The sequence below is a fragment of the Strongylocentrotus purpuratus genome, unplaced genomic scaffold, assembly GCF_000002235.5.
Source record: "Strongylocentrotus purpuratus isolate Spur 01 unplaced genomic scaffold, Spur_5.0 spur5_scaffold_13, whole genome shotgun sequence".
Lineage (NCBI taxonomy): Eukaryota > Metazoa > Echinodermata > Echinoidea > Camarodonta > Strongylocentrotidae > Strongylocentrotus > Strongylocentrotus purpuratus.
The window spans coordinates 22,304,305-22,326,123 of record NW_022145598.1 but is presented as its reverse complement, the minus strand read 5'-3'; the positions used below and the strand labels follow the sequence as shown (position 1 = coordinate 22,326,123).

The window sequence follows — 21,819 nt, the reverse complement described above, 5'->3', positions numbered from 1 at the left end:
GCGATAGGACTTTTGTACGGTAATTTTTTGCTGCTGCCCCACTTGCCCATTGAATAAGCATAGCAAAGTAGGTTTAATACGCGAAATGTCAATGTCAATGTCAAATGAGCGCGCATCAACTCTATTACATATATGCATGTTGTGCTTTTTAAAATATAGCTAAAGCTAAACTGTCTGCAAAATCAGTTCTTTTGATTATGTAAAATTCACTTTAAATATACCTTATTGCCGATGTGGGATATAAAACAAATATTAGCCTCCTTTTTTTACTCAGGCAATCGATACAAACTATCATCACCTCGGTGAGGATAGTTTGTACCATTACCCTCGTAGTCGATTAATATTTGCTTACTGATATCACCATCGGCATACTACTAGAAAGAACACTTGCATTTCATTCAAGTATACTTATACTATATTACTATACTATACGTGTAAGGATCATACAGTAATGACACATATACAATCAAACTCCCTCCTTCGAGATCAGTACTAATAAAACTAATCCCACTCTTGTTTATCGCAGTTGTAATCCCTATCCTTTCCGAAATCTTGATATTTTACAGGCCTAGCGTACCCTATATCATATTTGCTATAAAAAGAATAAAAACAATTAACAACAACAACAACAACAAATATTCTCAAGTAACGGCCTATAATATTTTGACAAACTCGCTACATTTATAACTTTATAAAGAGCTCATGCTATACAGTCAAACTTGTCTCGTGGCCACCTCTCCATTAAGGCTCCCTGTCTGTTATGTATTGGGCTATTGGCTATGTATTTGTTTCCCTAGAAAAAGAAAAGTATGTTGTAGAAGCTATCTGCAGCTAGTGGCCATTTTGTGGGTCTACAATGAGCGACCTCTCTAGACAGGTAAGACTGTACTTAAAACTCGTTCTGTGTCCTACTTCATGGAATCAATTTAATTCAGGAACTCGTAGTTTGGCTCAGTATTCTCATCGGCCACTCTCAAGTTTGATTTCTTGACTCTAGCTGTTTGCTCAACTATTCTTTGATTTCCATATTCTACCCCCTCGATTGCATTCATTTGGCCTCTATCTCCGCGTGTAGTTGCTATGGTGTCATCGTAGGCTGGTTGCTCCATAGTTGTTGCATCTAAGGATGTGTAGGGATGCTCAACTATTGTTTGATTTTCATATTCTACCCCCTCGATTGTATTTGTGTGGCCTCTATTTCCGTGTCTAGTTGCTTTGATATCCTCGTAGGCTGGTTGCTTCATAGATGTTGCATCTAAGGACGTGTAGGGATCTAGTTCCTGGCCCTCCCTGTCACTGACTGACTGCCTTAGAGCGATGTTAGAGCCTCTGAAATAAAAGAAAGAAAGATTATTAGTGAGGTATAGCGTTGTATCGTCTAGAAATTAAAAGCGCTGTATATACCATCATTATTAGTATTACTCTTTTTACTGGCAGTAGCAGTAGTAATATTTTGATAATGCTGATATTGATGCTGATGATGTCGAAGATGTGGAAAAGGAAAGTCACGTTTCCAAAGACGTCGGAAAAGTGAAAGTCGCGATGTCGTAGTTAGGTTCAGGCCTTCAAACGACGAAACGAAAATCGAAGACGTGGAAGGTTAGAAAGAGGTTCTTACCTTCAAAGTTCAAACGTTAATACGCAAATCGACTACGACGACATGTGGACTGTAGCGCTGACGAGTGACCTGTGTTGCTGATAAGCGGCAGTCTTTCGCTATAATAAATAGACTACCCTTTGATATCATTTATATGTGATTGTATTTAGATTATTTCCAGGCTAAATTTAAGCACGGTTTGAATAAACGCTCATTTGAATTATATATGTGTTGTTCCACTGTTGTCTGTCTGGGCCCTCGTAAATCACAACAGAAAAAAGGAAGACTTGGATTGGGTTGTTGGTGATTATAAAACCATTAACACCCCCTAACCAACCTTTTGCTAAAGTTGAGACCGTGCAGGATCCCGACACTGACAAAGGGTCGCTGGTGGAGGTCAAACAACCAAAGTAAGGTTTTCAGCAAAACAGAAAAATAGAATTATCTGGATGGTGGCGCTGACGAATGGCGTATGTTGATGATGGACTACTGATGATGTTGATGATGATGATGCTCTATACGTGCTCTAAACGTGTGCATGTAATTGATCCATGTGTCTCTTTCCTAGTTTTGCACAAATTGTAATACCATGTGTATAAAACTGTCAATAGCGCGTGTTCCACCTTCTTTTAACGTTTTTGTTAATAAATCCCGAAAATGGCGATATTCATTACTTCCCAACAAAGTATGTTAACGTCTCCCACTTTATATCATGAAGTAAGGAACTTTTTGCTTTACGTGTTCATGTAATAGGTTCATGTCTCCAATTCCTAGTTCTCGCGCGAATTGCAATACCATATGTACAACTGTCAATAGCGCTTATACCGCCTTTTTGAAACGTTTTGTTATTTTTTTCGCCAAAATGGCAAAGTGCATAACTTCCCAACAAAGTATACTAACGTCTCCCAATTCATACGATGATGTAAGGCATACCATGCTTTACGTGTACATGTAAAGGGTTCATGTCTCCCAAACAATTTTATTTTTATATTCACGTCTCGGACGAAAACTACAACAAAATTGTTGCATAGGAATACGTCAATTTTATTGATTTTCACGTCTTGGACGTAAAAGACGAAATCAGTACCGTGCGAATCAGCACATCAAAACGCGTACAGCATTAAAGAATATGAGACATCATAATATTAATAAGCTTTACCTTCTATGTCTTTTGCAAATAACGACCACGACAATGATGGCGATGATGAGGAGGAGGCCAGAGACGATGCCAATACTGATATATATGATGACCTGATGACCTAGGAAAAGAAAAGAAATTGTTATAGGTGTGTTACAATTTGTAGGCCGGTATGAGCCACATGAAATTTCTAAATGAGTGACCACTGCTATAGTCCACAGACATTTTCAATACCATACAATGATTTTGCTAGGGGGCACAGGGCACGAAGACAAGACAATTCCCTTTCTAGTTTTACACATTTTTACATACTAGTACAAACAGATAAACCGGGTATAGACTCAAATAGCAACTTGAAGATAAAGTTGAGTTCTGTCAAGAGATTGCATTGTGAAAGAAGCAGTTTGGAATCGATCAGAAAAAGTTAACCATGTATCATATAAGTATTGGTGTGTACTGCAAGGTTCTGGGGACGTCAAAATGATAAGAAATTCTGCCCAGTCTTGGTAAAGCTACAAGCACTGTTCACAGAGAGATGTATAAGTGACTACTACGCACATGTGGCATAAAAATTGGACCTCATTTTTAAGCTGTCACTTGTCATATTTAGGATATGAAGGCATTTGAAGAGCCATGATTTTCAGGGAACATTTTTTCTCTGATGGTCTTCCACACTTGCATAATGAAAAAAGATAATGCTCACCAAATATTTCTCACCTCTCCCCAGAACTCAACCTTCTCTTTAACTCTACCTATGCCTATATGATGTGTGGTAATTGAGGCTATCATGAAATACAGTTGTATTCAATACACGAAAAAATGTACTGATAATTATCTCTCTTTTTTTATTCATCGATCTTATCATTAATATTTTATTATTATTATTCTTTTCACGAATTTCATGATGAAATCGTCAATAATCGCTGGGATATTTGCATGTAACCATTTCATGTGCATCCATATTACCAGAATCGTACAGGAATTGTGACGTAATAAGTATCTTTTTACCACTCTGGTGCCCTTGGTCAGTTGTCGGAATGAATGTCATTTGGTTAGTTAGCCCTCCGCCCGTGGTAGTCGCAGAAGAGGGTGTAGTCGAACTGAATCCTGAACATCACGGTACACAAACATGAGACACGGTTAAATAAAGATGTTTAAATAGTAAATATTGGCCAATCAACAACAAAAAACAGTTTGTTCACCATTAGTTTTAAGATAAGTTTGCTCGGTATTTGATTTAAATTGTATTGTAGGTATATAGTCCAATTCTATCCATTTCTTTATCCTCAAAATTAAAGTGCATAGGGACTGAATAGTGATATGAGATAAATATAATTAGAGTTTTGAATTAGAATTATTATCATATTTTGTATTTATCTTGTTGTTGTTGTTGTTATTTAAATTATTGTTAATAGGAGTGTTATCATTATTATTGTTACATATTGATGACGGCATACAATGACCCACAATTGTAAAGCTGCGCATGGGAAATAAACTTGCTTTGGACTATTATACCAGGAGTATCAAACGTGTGCTATTATCTGTCTCGAGTAATTATATGTGTACATTTTAATTAAGAGTACATAACAACTATCATAACGATCATTAGCTCACATCAAGAGCCAAACATTTGTAATGATTGGTACACTTTAAAATCATTCTAGACTAAACAGAACCTACATCTACTCATGGAAAATTAATGTCGTGAACCAAATTATTATAAAAAGTGATAATGTAAAAATACTCGCCTGTACACTTCGGAAGACCATGGTTCCACATAATGGCATGGGTGCTGTTAGCGATGCTTACATTTTTTCTGCGACCGTAAATCTGCACGCATTGGATAACGCCAGGTCCTTCTAGTGTGTACCCATCGGAGCAGTTAAAATATATCTTACTGCCGTAGCGCAGAGAGCCGGTTTCCTTGTATCTGAATCCATTAGTAGGGGTACCAGGGTCTTCGCAGACACCTAGGCCAACTTAGAAACACAAATTGGAATGACACCGAATAATGTCATATTTCGAGACTTTTTAGCAATATAACATGTGCGAAAACTAGACAAACATCATGAATAAGGTCAATAACCCCAATTAGAGAAAATCGAAATTTCATTTAAAGCCATTCAGTGACAAGAAATTAAAAAGTACATTAAGAAATTTGTTTATAATTAATACTGTAGGTTTTTAGCAGGCAATGTTGTCCAAAAATGAATAAAATTATAGGAGATGGGATTATTTCCTTTAAATAATAGATGTCATTAATTGTTAACATTAGTATTTCTAGGATCTTTAATACATAACTCAACAACGCCTCGTGATCACCTTTGGCAGTATGTTCAAATGCGTTTTAGTTTGTTTTTAGCAAAGACAAAATCGCGAGACACATGAAATGCAAGAATCCGCAACACCCTCCAGCCCCTTAAATCCCTCCTGTAGAGTGCCCCCCCCCCCCCCCCTCAATGAAAAAATATTTAAAACAAATCTAGAATCGCTCTTGTCAATACCTTGGTAGATAGCGATTCTATCTTCGCCCCCACATGATTCAAGGCGATCTCCGGCACAAACATCATCACATTCCCCATCCGAAGCGATTCCATGTCGGATAAGGTTTTCATCTTGTCTTCCGCAGAAACATAGGCGCCCGAATTCTACACCTGAGTAGAAGTATCCACCATCTTCGCATGCATTGATGCACTGGTCAATCGTGAGATAGTCATAGGAAACATAACCATTAGAAAACACACGATCTCTGCCAGGTCCTAAATAGTTATAATCACTGAAACATCCAAGATATCCTGGTTCTGAAATTTAAAAAAAATGATATTTAAAAAATATAATAATAAAACACCCGCAACATTCAGCTAGTTCCTTTATAGAACTCCCTCGTTAGATTTATTTTGCATTAACTGCACAACATTTTTCATCTTAATAATAATAATAATAATAGCCTAATAGTCCACTCCAAATTTTATTAAACCGAAACGGAAATTCTTTTTGCCCAATTAATCGTGAGCCCGGCAGCCACTGAGCAGCGCCAGATCGACGTTGCTCTATCCCTTATTATTGAACGCCAAACAAGGTAGCAACAACTCCCATCTTTTAACGTCTTTTGGTATGACGCGGCCGGGGTTCGAACGCACGACCTCCCGGTTGTGAGGCGGACGCTCTACTGACTGAGCCAACACTCCTATGTATTTAATATATTTTTGATGTCATGGTCTAGCGGAGGACTGCGAAGCACAATGTACGGAGTTCGAATCCCTGTCAGGGCACTTATTTCATTTTTAACACATCAATCTACCTTATTTTGCCACTATCCACATATAGGCCAAGAGCATTAGTTTTAACATGGACATTGCTCATAACAAGCTGATTTTTTCAGGATAGGTCCAGGAATATGTCTATAATAACTTACTAAAAGTCCTCATAAATCCTCATTGAGTGTTTCCGCAATCCAAGATGGCGTCCAAAATCATGGTCGCCATTTCCTGAATTTGTTATTAATTTGCAACTAGATAACCCAAATTTAATTTTAATTTCTAAATATTTGTTTTTAGCACAATAAACTCATTACAATACTTAATGAATTTGAAACGCACAAGTAGCAGTAAGACCATCTGAGCTGAGGTCTTTCTGAAATCCAAAAATGGCGCCCAAATTTAGAGTCGTAGTGAAATTGTGGAGACACGTTTCAGCAAAAACACGCCGATGTAACGAAATACATCACATACAGCAAAATTGTGGCCACCAAGGTCAATGGAAGTAAAAGTTGCCCCTTTTTTATTGAGTATTTTACCAATTTTACCAGTACAATACAAATTCACATTTTTAAAGATTTAGTTTCAATGAATGCGAGTTTAACCAATTATGAATATCCTGTACAGAAGCTTCAAGGTTATGGATAGAGCTGGCTGCTTTGCTTTGGTTAAGTTTGAATGAAGTGAGTATTTGAATATCATCTGGATTGATGTGACATGGAGAGAATAGTGTTGACGAATACTTTTCAGACCAATTGAATGAAGTAAGAACATGTCAGAAGGCAGAAGCATACATATACATCAATATGTGAACTAAAAGTGATAAGCAAACAACATAACAGTGTTACCTTTGCAAGTAACAGCTCCTATCGATGTATCGAGATCGCAGCTACATTCACTGTCGCACGTTTGACATTGCATATTAGTCCCATCTGAAAAAGGATTAATTACAATTCCTTCAAATAAATTCTATTTCCATCTGTAGTATGTTGGTGTTTGGGATACGAGTATGTGGGTGTTTGGGATACGAGATCGTAGATAGTATCGGGTTATTATTGTTATGATCATTATTATTATCATTATTTTCATCAGTACTATTATAATTATTCATGTCATTATTATTATTATCAATATTTGTAGTATTAGTATAAGTAATGGTATTCGTTTAATACCGTTATTATTGTTTATTATTAATGGTATTGCTGTCATTATTATCATTATTACTATTATCATTATTATTATTTGTACACAGTTAGAACGGTGTTTAAAATACCACTGTATTGAGCACTGATTTTTCGATTTTGAACAACGTTGTTTACATTTTTAAACAACGTTGTTCAAAATCGAAAAATCAGTGCTCAATTAGCTTTAACAACTATCTATTGAAAAACAAAAAGATTTAATTAAACAGAGTTGTTTAAAAAGTCCCGGGGGAAAAAATCACGTGATAGATTTAACCAATCATGATTTCGTGTCGTTGATATTTTCTCGATACGCAATTGCAATTTGCGCGCACACATGCGATATGCAAAAAGTACATGTACATAGTGCATGCATGCAAGCATGCAGTGTTAGTGTGCAGTGCAAGTGCTAGTGCAGTGCAGTGCAGACGAAAAGGGCAGGGCGACGACTTGGTTCTTCTCGGCTTCGCCGATGGGGTCTAGGTGAAGTTATAAAGACAAATAATAATGTTGTCTGTCACTCTTAAATGAATATGATGAAAAAATGTTGAAGTAAATTGGCAACAAGCTCTGACTACATGTTACAGTGTAATCGTTGTGATTATTGCAGGAGTGGTTCCAGTAGGTCATTCACAAATTCAAACAACCAGATAATAACCATTAAACAGTTCTGTTTAAAATTTAAGCAACTCCTTTTAAACAGCCCAGTTGTGCAGTAATATTGAATAAACAACAGTTGCTTAGTAATTTAAACATTATTTTTTAACATTTACACAACTTGCTTTAAATACCGAGTTGTGCAATTTTATTACTAAACAACTGTTGTTTAAAAGTTTTTCTAATTTTTAAACAACTAAGTGTTCAAAACGTAAATAACCTTAAGTTGTTTAATTTTTAAACAACAGTTGAGCGATTCACCGGTTAACTTGTGGTTGTTTAAAATTTCTTTCTAACAGTGTATTATTATTATTATTATTACAATTATTAAAATAAATGTTATTATTTTCATTATATAAATATACGTATCATCTTTATGCAGCGTAATAACACAATGTAGTATACAATAGACAATTATGTCACTGGCAGGGTATACAAGACATATACAACATGTACAATATGGGTAACATATACAGCAATACAAAAAACAGTTGTTGTTATTGTATAATATATTTTTCAATTAGTACTGTACAGTTTCATATCACACTTACTAATTGAACAGCCTGTAAAATATGTTGATATATTATTAGTGACTGACATCGGCCACTTATCTTCCTCGTCGTTGAAAGCCACTGCCTTAAGATGGAAAGAAGTTCCTGGGAAGTTTAGCTGACGACAAGCTATGCTTGCTAGTTCGAAGCTCCAATATTCATCACAAACGAGCCCCCATCCGATGTTCTGGTTAAAAGCCTTAACGATGCCGGCATTGGGTCGATCTTTTGTGATCAATCTGTAGTCTGCAAAAGTGATTAAGATGATGCTTATTGTAGAGTAGGTTGTGTATTCGTTCGTTTGTATAATAATAATAATAATAAAGCTGCTTGTAAGTATCGGCTTGCATGGTGATGTAGATATACAGTAGGCTTGTGGGTGCACCATGTGAGAGAGAGGGAGGATTGAGGAGTCCTGCAAAGGACTCTCGGTAATCTATATAAATACCCATATGTATGTATGTATGTAATCTTTCTTTAGGGTGTGTAGTCCTGAAAAGGACTGTTGGTGTAGTCTTGAAAAGGACTGTTTGTTATCTTTCTTAGTTTATAGTTCCAAGGAGAACTATAGCGCTTGGAGAGGATGGGTGGTGGGAGTGGCTCGACGTTTCGAATAGATTGACTATCCGTCGTCAGGAGTGTAGTCCTTTTCAGGACTATACACCCTCAAGAAAGATTACCCAGAGTCCCTTTTCAGGACTCCTCAATCCTCCCTCTCTCTCTCTCTCTCTCTCTCACACATGGTGCACCCGCAAGCCTACTGTATAATAATAATAATATTTATAATAATGACGATGATGATTATGATGATAAAAATAACAATAATGATAATAAAAGTAAAAATATAATATTTATTATAATAATAATAGCTACATTTATATTGCGCACGTATCCATCTAAGGCTTAAGGCGCCAACACACAAGTTCTAACCATCTATAAACGTAGCAATGGGAGCACCGTGGTATATTGGTGAAGGCTCTTGAATCTCAAACCAGAGGGACCAGGCTCGAACCTTGCTCGGGGCTTGCATTCTTAGACATTATGTTTTGCCCACAGTCCCTCCGGAGACACCTTAGTGTATTAAATGAGTACCTGACAATCAATGCTAGTACAGTTTTCATTGTAACGACATAAATAATAATGATAATAATGATGGTAATAGTAATGAAAGTAAAAAAATGATTACAATAATAATAATAATAATGCTCATAGTAATAATGATTATGATATAGTATAACAGATTTTAAAACGCCAAATCAACTTAAAATGAAATGCTCTAGGTGCACTAGTGCAAAAGATGAAAAGATATATCGACTATGGCGGTGATCCCAGGGAGACCGGGGGACACGTGTCCCCCCCCCCCCCCGGACAGGAACTTTAAAAAAGTGCATTAACAAAATTTAGTCTTATGATGAGTAAGGGCTGAAACATATTTTTAGATTCTGAAGCGATAATGCAACGTTTACACTATTTAAAAGATACCGGGAAATCTTCTCGCTCGGGCACTATGCTCCACCGCATGACAATCATAACTGTAACATTATGTAATGTCTTTTTGGTATATATCGGAGGTATAACACATGTATTGTGTCCCCCCCCCCCCCCCCACGGCCATAACAAGAAATCGCCGCCCCTGAAGCCGAAGCCGCCCAACAAAATGATATTTCGGTAACTTATATGCCTAGCTACATGTAGGCCTTTTTCGCCTCAAGTAAATGACAGATGAAACACAACTTCTAAACAGCTATTGAACATTGAATGTCATGGAAATCTTACTTCAGCACGCTTATAGGAGTAAGGCAACTAAGACCCTCTCGCTCCCCTTGAAAATTAAATAAAACTAAACATATTGTCTTCAATACAAAGCATTGAGAATTTACACACAAAAAGAAATAGCTTACAATGGGCCTATGCATTCCCATACTTCCTCATATCTGCATCCAATGCTATACCAACCAAATTATAGTCCTTTAAGATTTGCTATAAATGCTACAAATTAATAATTCAATCTGCGAACATATTTCGTACAAACTTACCTATAATAGTATAGATCGCCAGACAGGGACTGACTAAGACAATAAACAGTATAAACACGATTGAATACAGACTTTCGGCCATATTTCGACGTATACATGTATGCCGGAGTTGACTTCCTATAATGACAATGAGTGTCTGTTTCCAACCGATCTTCGTGAGAGTAGAACCTGCTTTAGAAGAGGTAGTTGTTGAAACATAATATCTCAATGAACACGTAGGGCTATACGTCATCTTTTGTGTTTTACGTGAACAAATGATGAATACGTTTCCTTTAAAAATAGATCTACTGAAAATTCCTCAGTATCATTTTTTAAATTGGCTAGTTAACGACGTGGTTTGATGTACCAAGAAGCATAGGCCTAGCCTGGGTTGGAGGGGGGGCACAAAGGGGTCCATGGACTCCCTCAGGCGTGGATCCAGGATTTCTTAGGGGAGGGGGCCCAACTTTTTTTTCAAATTTTTGCTCCCGAAAAATTTGAAAATCGTGTCGGCCGAAAAGTCGCTCAGTGGGGGGAAGGGGGGGGGGGGGGTAGTGAGCACTATTTATTTATTTATTTTTAAATTTTGCTCCCGAAAATTTGAAAATCGCGCCGGCCGAAAAGTCGCTCAGTGGGGGGGAAGGGGGGGGGGGGGTAGTGAGCACTATTTTTTATTTTATTTTGCTCCCGAAAATTTAAAAATTGCGCCGGCCGAAAATTCGCTCAGTGGGGGAGGGGTAGTGAGCACATTTTTTTTTTGATCCTCGGAAATTTAAAAATTTGCACCCCCCCCCCCCTTGAGCGCTGGGGGGGGGGGGTACCCAACCCCCCAAGAAGGTAAAAATCACGTGTTTTTACATGATTTTTTTTTCTCAAGGGGGGGGGGGGCGGGCCGCCCGGGCACCCCCCCCCCCCCTGGATCCGCCACTGGACTCCCTACTAATCCACTATAAAACAAGAAAAAGGAGAAGACGAAGAATAACAAGAAGCAGACGATGAAGAGGAAGAAGAAGAAAAAGAAGAATAAAATTTGGGCACGTACCCCCCCCCCCCTCTCACCTTCCCTCTGTACCAACACCGCTAGAATTTGGAATGTTGATCAAAATAAAATTGTGGTCAAAAATACTTTACTACTTTCTCCTCACTTTTGATACCGGTACTCCTGCGAAAAGGTGCCCCTTCTAGTGATGGAACGCCCCTTCTGCAATAGAATAAGTGCTCACATCTTTCAATTTAATGTTCCTTTGCTTTTATACCCCATTCATGACGAACATAATTTGCAGTAATATATTTCCAGTATCAAATTTTCATAGTACGCTTTAAACAAATATATATCCCCCTCTCTCTCTCTCTCTCTCTCTCTCTTGTTTGTTCCATTGTTCATTAAAAAATTCAGGCAAATATATCCATTAAACAGCGTTCAAAAATGTGTTTGTACACTAAAAATCAATACATCATCGTCTAGTTTGAAGGGGAAAAACGAACTTCATTCAAATTGATGTGTGATGGCTTGTGTGCGGATTTTGCTCAAGTTCTACTATCTAATCATTTAAGCAATGCATTCTTTTTTAGGGACTGTAGTGTTCCTTTTTAGATTCATGCTTATACATTTATCTCTTTCTTTAAATATATATACTAAGGTAGTTACTTTTTTCTCTATATTTCCTGATTTTCTTTCTTTTTTTCATATACTTAGCTTTAAAAAAATCTTTCGTCAAGTCTTTGCATTGTCAGTGTCGTGGACATTTGGAACATTCGGTTCCCTCGGCCAGAAAACCACACATTTTGTTTGAAGTTTTGAATGCAAGGTATCCGGTTTAATAGAACAATGTTTTTTTCAGTTCCGAACGCACACGCGTTTCTGGTGAGAATCAAGGACCATTTGTATGTTACTTAATACCCCCAAAACATACCCTCTTAGGGATGTAAGGAAAGGTGTGAAATTTGCTGCATGACCGAGGACCTATCCTTATTTCTTAAATTAGGGTATGGAATTAAAAACACTTGCATTGGTTAAGATACCGAGGACGTACTTGGGTCTGCTTTATGTCCTCTAAGTGAATGTAAAGTTCTCATGTGTGTCCTCGGTTTGGTACCCTAGACTTTTTTTCCATTTTTGTTTTTAATGGATTACTAGACAAGGGCATACAAACACACACAGACACTTTTTTTTTTCTTTCTTTTTTTAATATTTTTTTTTTATTGATTCCACACAATACAAATTAATTTTTAGAAATAAGGTACATTTTTTTTCCTTGACATAATTCAAAACATTTACATTACATACATTGTACAATTGATGAAAACAAAAATGAAATCAGTTGTATCATAAAACAAATAACCCCATCCAACCAAACACACTACTACTACTACCCCCCCCCCCTCCCCATCATGCGACACACACTCTACCCGACCACACTTCCACCACACACTGTTCCTAGCCCCCTCAGAATACCCCAAATTGGAGCGACAGACAAAACCGAAACAATCTATTTAAAACATTTAAAACAAAATCATTTAAACGAGGCTACAATAGTCCAGTGTAAAAAAGTTCATGAAAACTTTACTTGTTCCCACTTCTGTAAATGTAAGGCCAGTTTACCTGCCCTCCCTGCAATATTCTTTTCTTCTTCCCTAAATTCTAACAGTTCTTTTTGAAACTCCCCCAAAGACAATATTACGGACTTTCCCCCGCATCTATATATCCAATATTTCAATGCAAAAATAATTGTATTAAACATTTTGGTCCCCTAGACTTTTTTTTTATTTTGTTTTAATGGATTCCTAGACAAGGTCACAAAAACACACACAAAGACACACACGCACACACACACACACACACACACAAACGCACACGCACACCACCACACACACACGCCCACACACAACATTGGTATGCGAGTTACTCATGAGCTTCATGACTCGTGTTCCATTTCCCTGTTTATTCCTTAGTTTTGATAATTGATAATTGATATTTGGAATCGCCAATAAAATAATGTTCAGTTAATTTCAAATTCAACCATCCCCCCCCCCCCCCATTCATACAGAACTCCGCCAGTCATCGAAGGTTTCTGCACCTTCTCCTGTTTTGTAACACCTGTTCAGTCTTTAAACAGAGATTGCTGAACTTGAAGGGATTTAACTTTCAACCATTTTTCAAAGGAGCCAAATTCAAGTTCAAGTTCGTTTATATATTTCATTTTCATAAAAAACACAGCAAATGCAAATAAACCTACAAGTATATATACATACAAGGAATGGTCAGTTATTACAATAGTTTAAAATGAAATTGGAGAACAAAGGAAAAGCCCATGGTGGCTTTGTATACAAAGTTCCCCGAATATTATAATTTATATTATTTTTATTATTGAGCATGTATGAGTTTAAGATATCACAAAATACAACGATAGACACAATATAAAGACAAAAAAATACAAAAACATGTATGAAATAATTTAAAATTGGAGAGGGGCAAAAAGGTTTGGAAGGTAAATTTAACAATACTCAGAATAGAAGGTCAGTTTCATCTATTTTTTAAACATTGAACTGTTTTTATATAAGCGGAGGACTTGAGGTAGAGTGTTCCATATGTTTGGCAAAGTTTTTCTTACATATTTTTTAGAGAATGCAATTTTTTACTTTCCATACATGAAACGTGTTGCAAAGCCGAGTATTGTGAGAATGAATTTGGTTATTGATCGAAAATATGGATGATATTCTTTTTGGAAGTATATTTTGAAAAAAATAAAACCCAATTAGTGCAGTAAGTTATAGTGAAAATGGAATAAAAATAAATACTATTGAAGGGAAAAGGAGAGAGAGAGAGATATATATATAAAGATAAGAGGGAAAGAGAAAAGGAGAATGGAGGGTATCGCAAAATTTACTTGCAGCTGAACTGCACGAAGGCACTATTACAAGTCATTGGAATAACAAGGGGCTTGTTGTTTATGAATATTCCTATTAGTTTTTTTCCTTTATCAGGTAATAATTCATTTAAATTGTTGTGTATTGATGTTGTTCGGGTGATAAACAGATGTGTTCGAGTTTTTGAAAATTCATGAAATAAAGTTAGACTTTTCAATTTGTCACTATTTTCTTTTCAATTAGATTACTGTTCTAAAGAGGTTTATTCATAATTGGTTTGGTTTATTATGGTTTGTTGTCACTTTCCACATATAAATATAATATACACACAATTTACAACTGAATTATTCATACCCTTACCGAACTTTGTAAGTTTGTAAAAAAAATATTTGTCCCGATTCATGTTTCTTTACAATGTAACAAATTAAAGTTGACATCTAAACGTATTAAATAAAGGCCTTAATTCAACCATTTTACCTCTCATTCTTGAGTTACGATAGCAAAAAAATATTAGTTAGTTCTGAACTGTACATTATGAAGAAAGAAATGCTTATTATAATACCCCTCCCCTCCCCCCTCCCCCCCCCCCTAAGAAAAAGTGGATTTCCTATTTCGAGCCATTAATACGAAGGCTTTGTCCTAGATGACAGGCATATATTCACATCATCAGATAATTTTCACGAGACATCTATTCAGATATTTCATTTGCATGCATTAGGATCGAGGTATCCATCTCCATCCAGCTCTTCTTCCCCATGCAGTAATGTCACATTTTCTTTCAAATTAGTCCGCGCATTCGGGAGAACATACCCAAAGGCATCAATGTCAGGGTCCCCAAAGTTTCCAATGTTCCTGTCATCACTGCTTGATGGAATGGTCTCGTAGAATGTTGTATTAGGATTGGTTTCCGACTCGTTTTCACCTGGTTGTCCTACCGTCTCATACGGATGAGTGCTAGTCAGAGCTGGTGCCAAGGCGCCGCCTATATGTGACGTTACTGACACATTTCCCCCATTTCTAGGACTGCTATCTCTCATGCCCAGGTATGTGTGGATTATCTGTAAAGAATGTGAATTTCGCCAAATGTATTCTTATCAATATGGTTATTGAAATGACATGAGGATAATATTAAAAAAATTATAATAATAATAATAATAATAATAATAGTGTAAACTCATAGAGCGCACACACCGTCCAGGGACGCTCATGGCGCTAGCTCAGCAACAGTTCTCTTTGATACAAGTAAAGTAAATAATTTTGCAATATTTTGATATATTCCATTTCAATTCTCAATACATAGGCATACCAACAAAAGTGTGGCAGGAATCAGCATACCAGTAAAGACAATAAGAGTTTGTCATGGAGACGAATTGGAACAACTGAATTGTCCTAAGAAATGAAATCATCTTAAATTTATTATAAACTGAATGAACGAATAATCTTAAATACTTAAAATACCATACTGACATCTTTTCACTGGCTCCCTGTTTGGCAGCGTATAATCTACCAAATACCTAACGCGCACTAAATAACCTGGCTCCAGAGTAAATTTCACCCCTTGTAACACTCTGGTTTACGTTCATTTAGTATCATTAGGCTTAATGAAATCAGGAGTAAATGAAACTGGGATGGAAGCATTTTCATCAGCAGCTCCGTCTCTGTGGAATAAGTTACCCTTTTCAAACAGCCAAGACCCTACAAACTTTCAAAGCCATACTTAAGACGGAACTTATGCTAGATGGTTACAATTAAGTTTCCCTTTCTTAGAGTTCAACTCTTAGTTAATTGTCTTCATATATTTTATCGTTTCACCTTAGAGCTTTTGAATTAAAATTGTTTTGCAGGTGGCTTGAGCATCTGTAAACATGGATAATGCGCTTCATGAATACTTTCATTATCAGTACTATTATAATCATTTTATGTATATGTTTTGGGAAAAATATTCTCTTAAAAAGATGTATATTATTTTCATATTTTCAACATTTCCATGTTCTCTGGCATTTCCAGATTTCCCTACCTTCTCTAACAAAAAATGTTTCTTTTTCTCTGAGTGCCATTTGACTTCAGGACCCTTACTTACCTGTGAATCACTCCCAGTGTTTCTTGATAAGCGCTTCCTTATCCGAGGGATGATCCACCTTATCGTCACGACAAGAAGAAGCAGACCTAAGACCACTATACATCCGATCAATATTGGTAATGCGATGTTTGTACGACTGTCTAGGAATAATACAACAATTATAATTGAACGATAAAAGAACATTTGAATAGTGCCTTAAAATATAGAACATAAGCAATCAAAAATAAGATGTGCTCTAAGCGCTTGACACTTTATTTTACTAGTAAGATCATTGCAACAGTTTTAAATATATTATATTGTTTGTATAAACATAAAGGTGTACACTTTTGCAAAACACGCATTTTTGCACGTTTTCGTTCGTCACGGCCGAACGAAAAATAATTCCTCAGCAAAAACTCTTGACAGAATATTCCTCATATTTTTCCGAACAATGTGATACTATGTTTATCTCTTCATCACTATTAATAACGGAATAAGCTCCCGTTCAAGATAACCGTCCGTACGCGCGATTTTTGTAATACATAGCATATATGGGCAAAAACATGCCTATAACAAGTCCATTATAGCCCTTTGGTACGTTTGTTTACTGCCAATTTCTTTTCATATTTAGATAGAGTGTGAATGGGAAATGTGATTTCATATCTCATTTGGCCATTAGGTACATCTTGACGTCATCATAATGGCCTTGGAAGTCAAAATACAAAATTGCATATTATGACGTCATTATATTTACGGAAAATTTAGTGTATTTCTCTCAATATTCATCAATTTTATTCGAAATTTTGATATGTTGTAGTCAAGGCAATTGTCTACAAGATCATTTTTCATTAATTTTCATTTTAATGACGTCATCATAGTACAAAATTCAATTAAAGGCCACATGTCAGAATTTTCTGAATTTGCGTGTTATGTCTATGGAAGGGTGAATTTCGTTCACATCATGAATCTACATGACATTCATCTTTTAGCACTATCTAGCTTATTTGTACTCTATTCTCTCCCAGATTTTGGTATGTAAAAGCTGAGACTAAGGGCTATACGACTTTTTTTGTTGTTGATCAGATGTTGAGATCATGTCAAAATTTTAAATTGAATGTTGAAATTTCAAATTCTGTAGAACTTTGCAGAAATTATGAATATGTCAGGTATGTCCTATTTGTGAAACTTAAATGTTAGCAGTGTCCTAGTATTCTAATTATGCAGGTAAACCCATTTACTTTCTAGACTTTACTGTCAGACACTATTGAGTGACTGACTGGCTTCTTATTTTCTCTGGTAATAAGATACATAAAATGAACTTTATGGGAACATGGGCATTTGTCTACATCGATAACCCACTTCTTGTAATGGCCCTAAATAAACTGATTGAATCTGTGCGCAGCACAATATAGGTAGAACATAACGGGTAAAGCATTTCATGGAATAAGATGAAATTGTGAAAATGCATTCTTCATTATGTCAATTAGGGTCAAAGGTGTAACTGCTTATTGTACAGGGTCAATGGTCAAATTGCATCAGTCTATGCTACACAGTTAAAACTTTACATATGGAAAGACCATAATAGGAAGAGCATTTTAGAAGATCATATACAATCGTGAACATGCACTCTTCATTATTTAAAATAATATCATACGTTTCACCTAAATCGTCAAAGTGACGAATTAAAGTCTAGTTTAAACTTGTTTTCAGTTTCGCAAAAAGCTACATGAATGCTAAGTATTGTACTTCGATTGAACAATATTTTTTAAACAAGGAAGTGAAAGTATAGTTGAAAACCTCACTGCTTTGAAGATTTCGTAATATTTATGGCTGATATCAGGGTTATGTTAAAAGGAGGTAGACCATAATTGTGAAGACGAAGAGAGGTCTGAAACTATTTTTTCGCAAACAGAACTCTCAGTATACCCATTCACACAAGAGTTTTAAAAAAAAGACCGCCAGTGACTATGGATGCTTTAGTCAATTGCAGCGTGAAATATAGATTATGATATATTTTTTTGGAATGTGCGGATTGGGTTAACAGTTTCTTTAAAAATGCAGGGTTCCTTTTAGTTTTGAGGTCCAAATCTAACCCAAATCAGTGCAAACATTATTCAAATGCATCTATAAGCAAAACATCGATTATAACGTGCAATAAAAAGTGAATGATAAAAGTGTATCATTAGTTGTTAACTTACTGAATTTCCGTAATACGATAACTACGCATTGATCATTGTGATAAAATATTTGAATATTAGGTGATAACCTTTAACTATACTCTTACCAATATACATGATTAATATATTTATACACATACACACACACACACACACACCACCACACACACACGCGCGCGCACGCACACACATACACACACACACCCACTCACGCACACACACACACACACACACACACATAAGGGATTTTACAAAACATACTTTCTTCAGGGGGTAGCATTTGACATCGCAGTGTTGCCAAATTGAATTAAGAATATCTGTTAGAAATAAAAGTTGGTACCTTCGAATTCAAGATGAATTCAAGGCTTCTGAAAAAACGATATTGTTGTCATGCTATTACTTTATTTTCATTTAAATTTTTGGTGAATTATCCCTTTAACATTGTGATCGAACCAATTTCCCGATACTTTTTTTGTTAAAGCAACTGTTTAAAACAGGAAATGCACTGCAGCATCCGGCTAACTTCCGCTGACAAAGCAATATTTTATCCGAAGATATTAAAACAGATAGAGATAGTTTTTGATTAGTTTCACTTTCGACACTAAAATCAAAAAGTATTGGGAGCATTACTCTAAAGATTAATTTAAACAAATTTTGCTTTGTCTATAAATTAGGATTTCATGTTTAATACCATAAGAAGAGAAGAAGAGAAGAAGAAGAAAAAGGGGGAAGAAGAAAAACAAAAGTAGGAGGATGAGAAGAAGAGGGAGAAGAAGAAGAAGAAGGAGGGAAAAGGAAGAAAGAATAAATTATGGAGGAAATTGGGAAAAGAAATGTACACTTTAAATAAAACAAGATATTAATCTGATATCAGGCGACCTGGCTTAAGATGTACCAACAAACTCCTTTTTCCCGATATACCATGAATACTTGGCGTTTACCAATACTGCGCAGTACACTTATATTGTAAATTAAATACACTTGAACCAACAGTTTAAGGAATAAACAATTCACATATAACTATCTAGAACAGGAAAAACAGAAGAACAACTAAAATGTGTGAGTGTTTTGAACTTGAGTTAAATAGTTAGGATGATAGTGGGTATGTCGAAAGTTTTGTAACTAATAATGCAAGTAAAGTCATTACAAGTTTTGATGTGACGACATAATTTATATGCATGCAATTTTGACGGTGCTTGATGGGCACCATATATTTTGCTTAGAAGTGAGTTTTACTTTCAAAGAGGCACTTCTCCAGCGACAAGTAATCTGGGCTTAATTTCGTTTGATTTGATTTAATTCGATTTGATTCTTCCCTTTCATCCGTTCTATGTAAAATCCTTTTTCTTCTTTTTCTTCTTCTACTTCCTTTTCTTCGTGTTCTCCTTCTTCTTCTACTTCTTCTTCTTGTTCTTCTCCTTCTTCTTCAACTACTTCTTCTATCTTTTTTTAATTTTGTTTGTTTTAGATGAGTAGGGGCCATGGTTCCCTTGCCCCCCCCCCCCACCAGCTAGGCCTTTGATTTTCTGGTACATTATAATTTGTTATGGTAACAATCAATGAAACTGTTGTTTCGTACAATTAACGACGAGAATTCACATTGTAATATTAACCAATTGACACCTAATAAAAAGCGACGAACAAAAAAAGTTTGGAGTCTTAGGAAATACGAAAACGGGAATTTATTTTTTATTTTAAGATAAGGTATCCTACATTGGTTTAGAAAGGGCATGGGTTTATTATTTTTGCCAAGGGTTACAGTTAAGAATCGTTTAGTTTAGGTATAGGCTATACACCACGCAGCGCAAAGACGTGTACAGCCTTAAAGGTCTATTATGAGACATCATAATTATTGGCTTCACCTTTTATGTCTTTTGTAATTACGACCACGACAATGATGGCGAAGATGATAATGAGGAGGCCAGATACAGTGTCAATACAGATATACAGTGCGACCCACAAAAAAACGAAACCGAGAATTATCGATGTTTTATCATAACTTAAAGGTAATACAAAATGTTGGTATGGGGTCATGAATTTGGTTCGAATGAACATATTGGAAGCATCTGCGATCCTACAATATTCGGTGATCGTTGTCGTGGTTGAAATCGAGTCTAAAGGTATGAAATTGTAAATAATACACTCTTGATGTTGTATAACTCCCTCTCAAGGTCATGATATTAATAAGGCTATAAAACAGTGTTTCTTGACTAAAATCGACCGATTAGCTATTCCCAATTAGAAATTATATATCACAACTACATATTCTGAAATTTGCATGGTAGCAGATACTATTGTTCGGCCGTAGGCGCTGTTTGAAATTTATCGAAATTTACCGTGAGCACTGGTAATTTTTTATTTTCGTTCTTCTTTTAGGGGCTATATTTTCTTGTGCTTATAATACATCCACAGGGGCATCCAAATATATCAAAATTTTAAAGAATCACTATTCACCAAATCTTCAAATTTCCCAAAACTTTGTATTACCTTTAATCACAATTATAATTAATAAATGAAACACATTTGTAAAGCTTAGATCCTCTTCTTTCATTTGATGCAACTCATATGATGCATTGCATATTTCAAGCATGAGTGATTAAAAGCAAATTCGAAGGAAGGAAACCGAAAAGTCATTCGGCGGGCGGTATCTGAATTCCAAGGAGAAAATCACATTTCTAGAAAGTTCAGTTTCTGCCCTTTCATATGACACCTCATTCAGGAAAAAAGAGCAAGGAAAAACAAAGTTCTGTTTGTTTAAAGTGATGCTTGGATTTCCATAATTTGATTTTAAAAGTTCGTTTTCACTGGCAGCATGTCGTAGCAACAAACGGAATTGACAAAAGACTAATAAAGTAGATATTCATTGATTTTAAAAACTAACTTTACTTATATTATGGCAAAGTTGAAACTTTGATTCGACAAGGTTATCAAAGTTCAATGCTTGGAAACATTCGAAGGAGTGATTATTATAAATTACAAAACGCTTATATACAGCCCCGGCATAGCACCTGAAGAGCTCTCCGAACGCTGCTGAGATGAGTGAGATCACAGGATGGACATGATTTGCACAAGCAGACGATGTCCCATGGCATGTCACAAATTTCAATGCCTGTTTTTTCATCTTCTCTTGAGTTCTTTCTCTTACTTCACTACCGTCAGGCTAAATGTATAATCTGTTGCCTCACTCTAAACCCCCCGCATGGTTTAATTTTGATGACAAATGCAGCGATAAAAAAATAAAGGAATCTGTCGCTTGTAAACATAATGAGACGCCACTTTATATTCAGCTGCACACACCGCGGTATGTTCGGCGTTTCAAG

At 36.0% G+C, this 21,819-nt stretch overlaps 1 protein-coding gene across 1 annotated transcript; it reads right to left on the bottom strand.

Annotated features, from left to right (window-relative positions):
* Positions 1 to 624: 624 nt before the first annotated feature.
* LOC115923228 lies at positions 625 to 5,332 on the bottom strand. The gene is made up of 3 exons (XM_030983618.1): positions 5,240 to 5,332; positions 2,757 to 2,848; positions 625 to 1,329 (listed from the first exon to the last, which is right to left on the bottom strand). Exons 1-3 carry the CDS (start codon positions 5,330 to 5,332, stop codon positions 927 to 929), a joined length of 588 nt encoding a protein of 195 aa, XP_030839478.1. The 3' UTR covers positions 625 to 926.
* Positions 5,333 to 21,819: the final 16,487 nt, after the last annotated feature.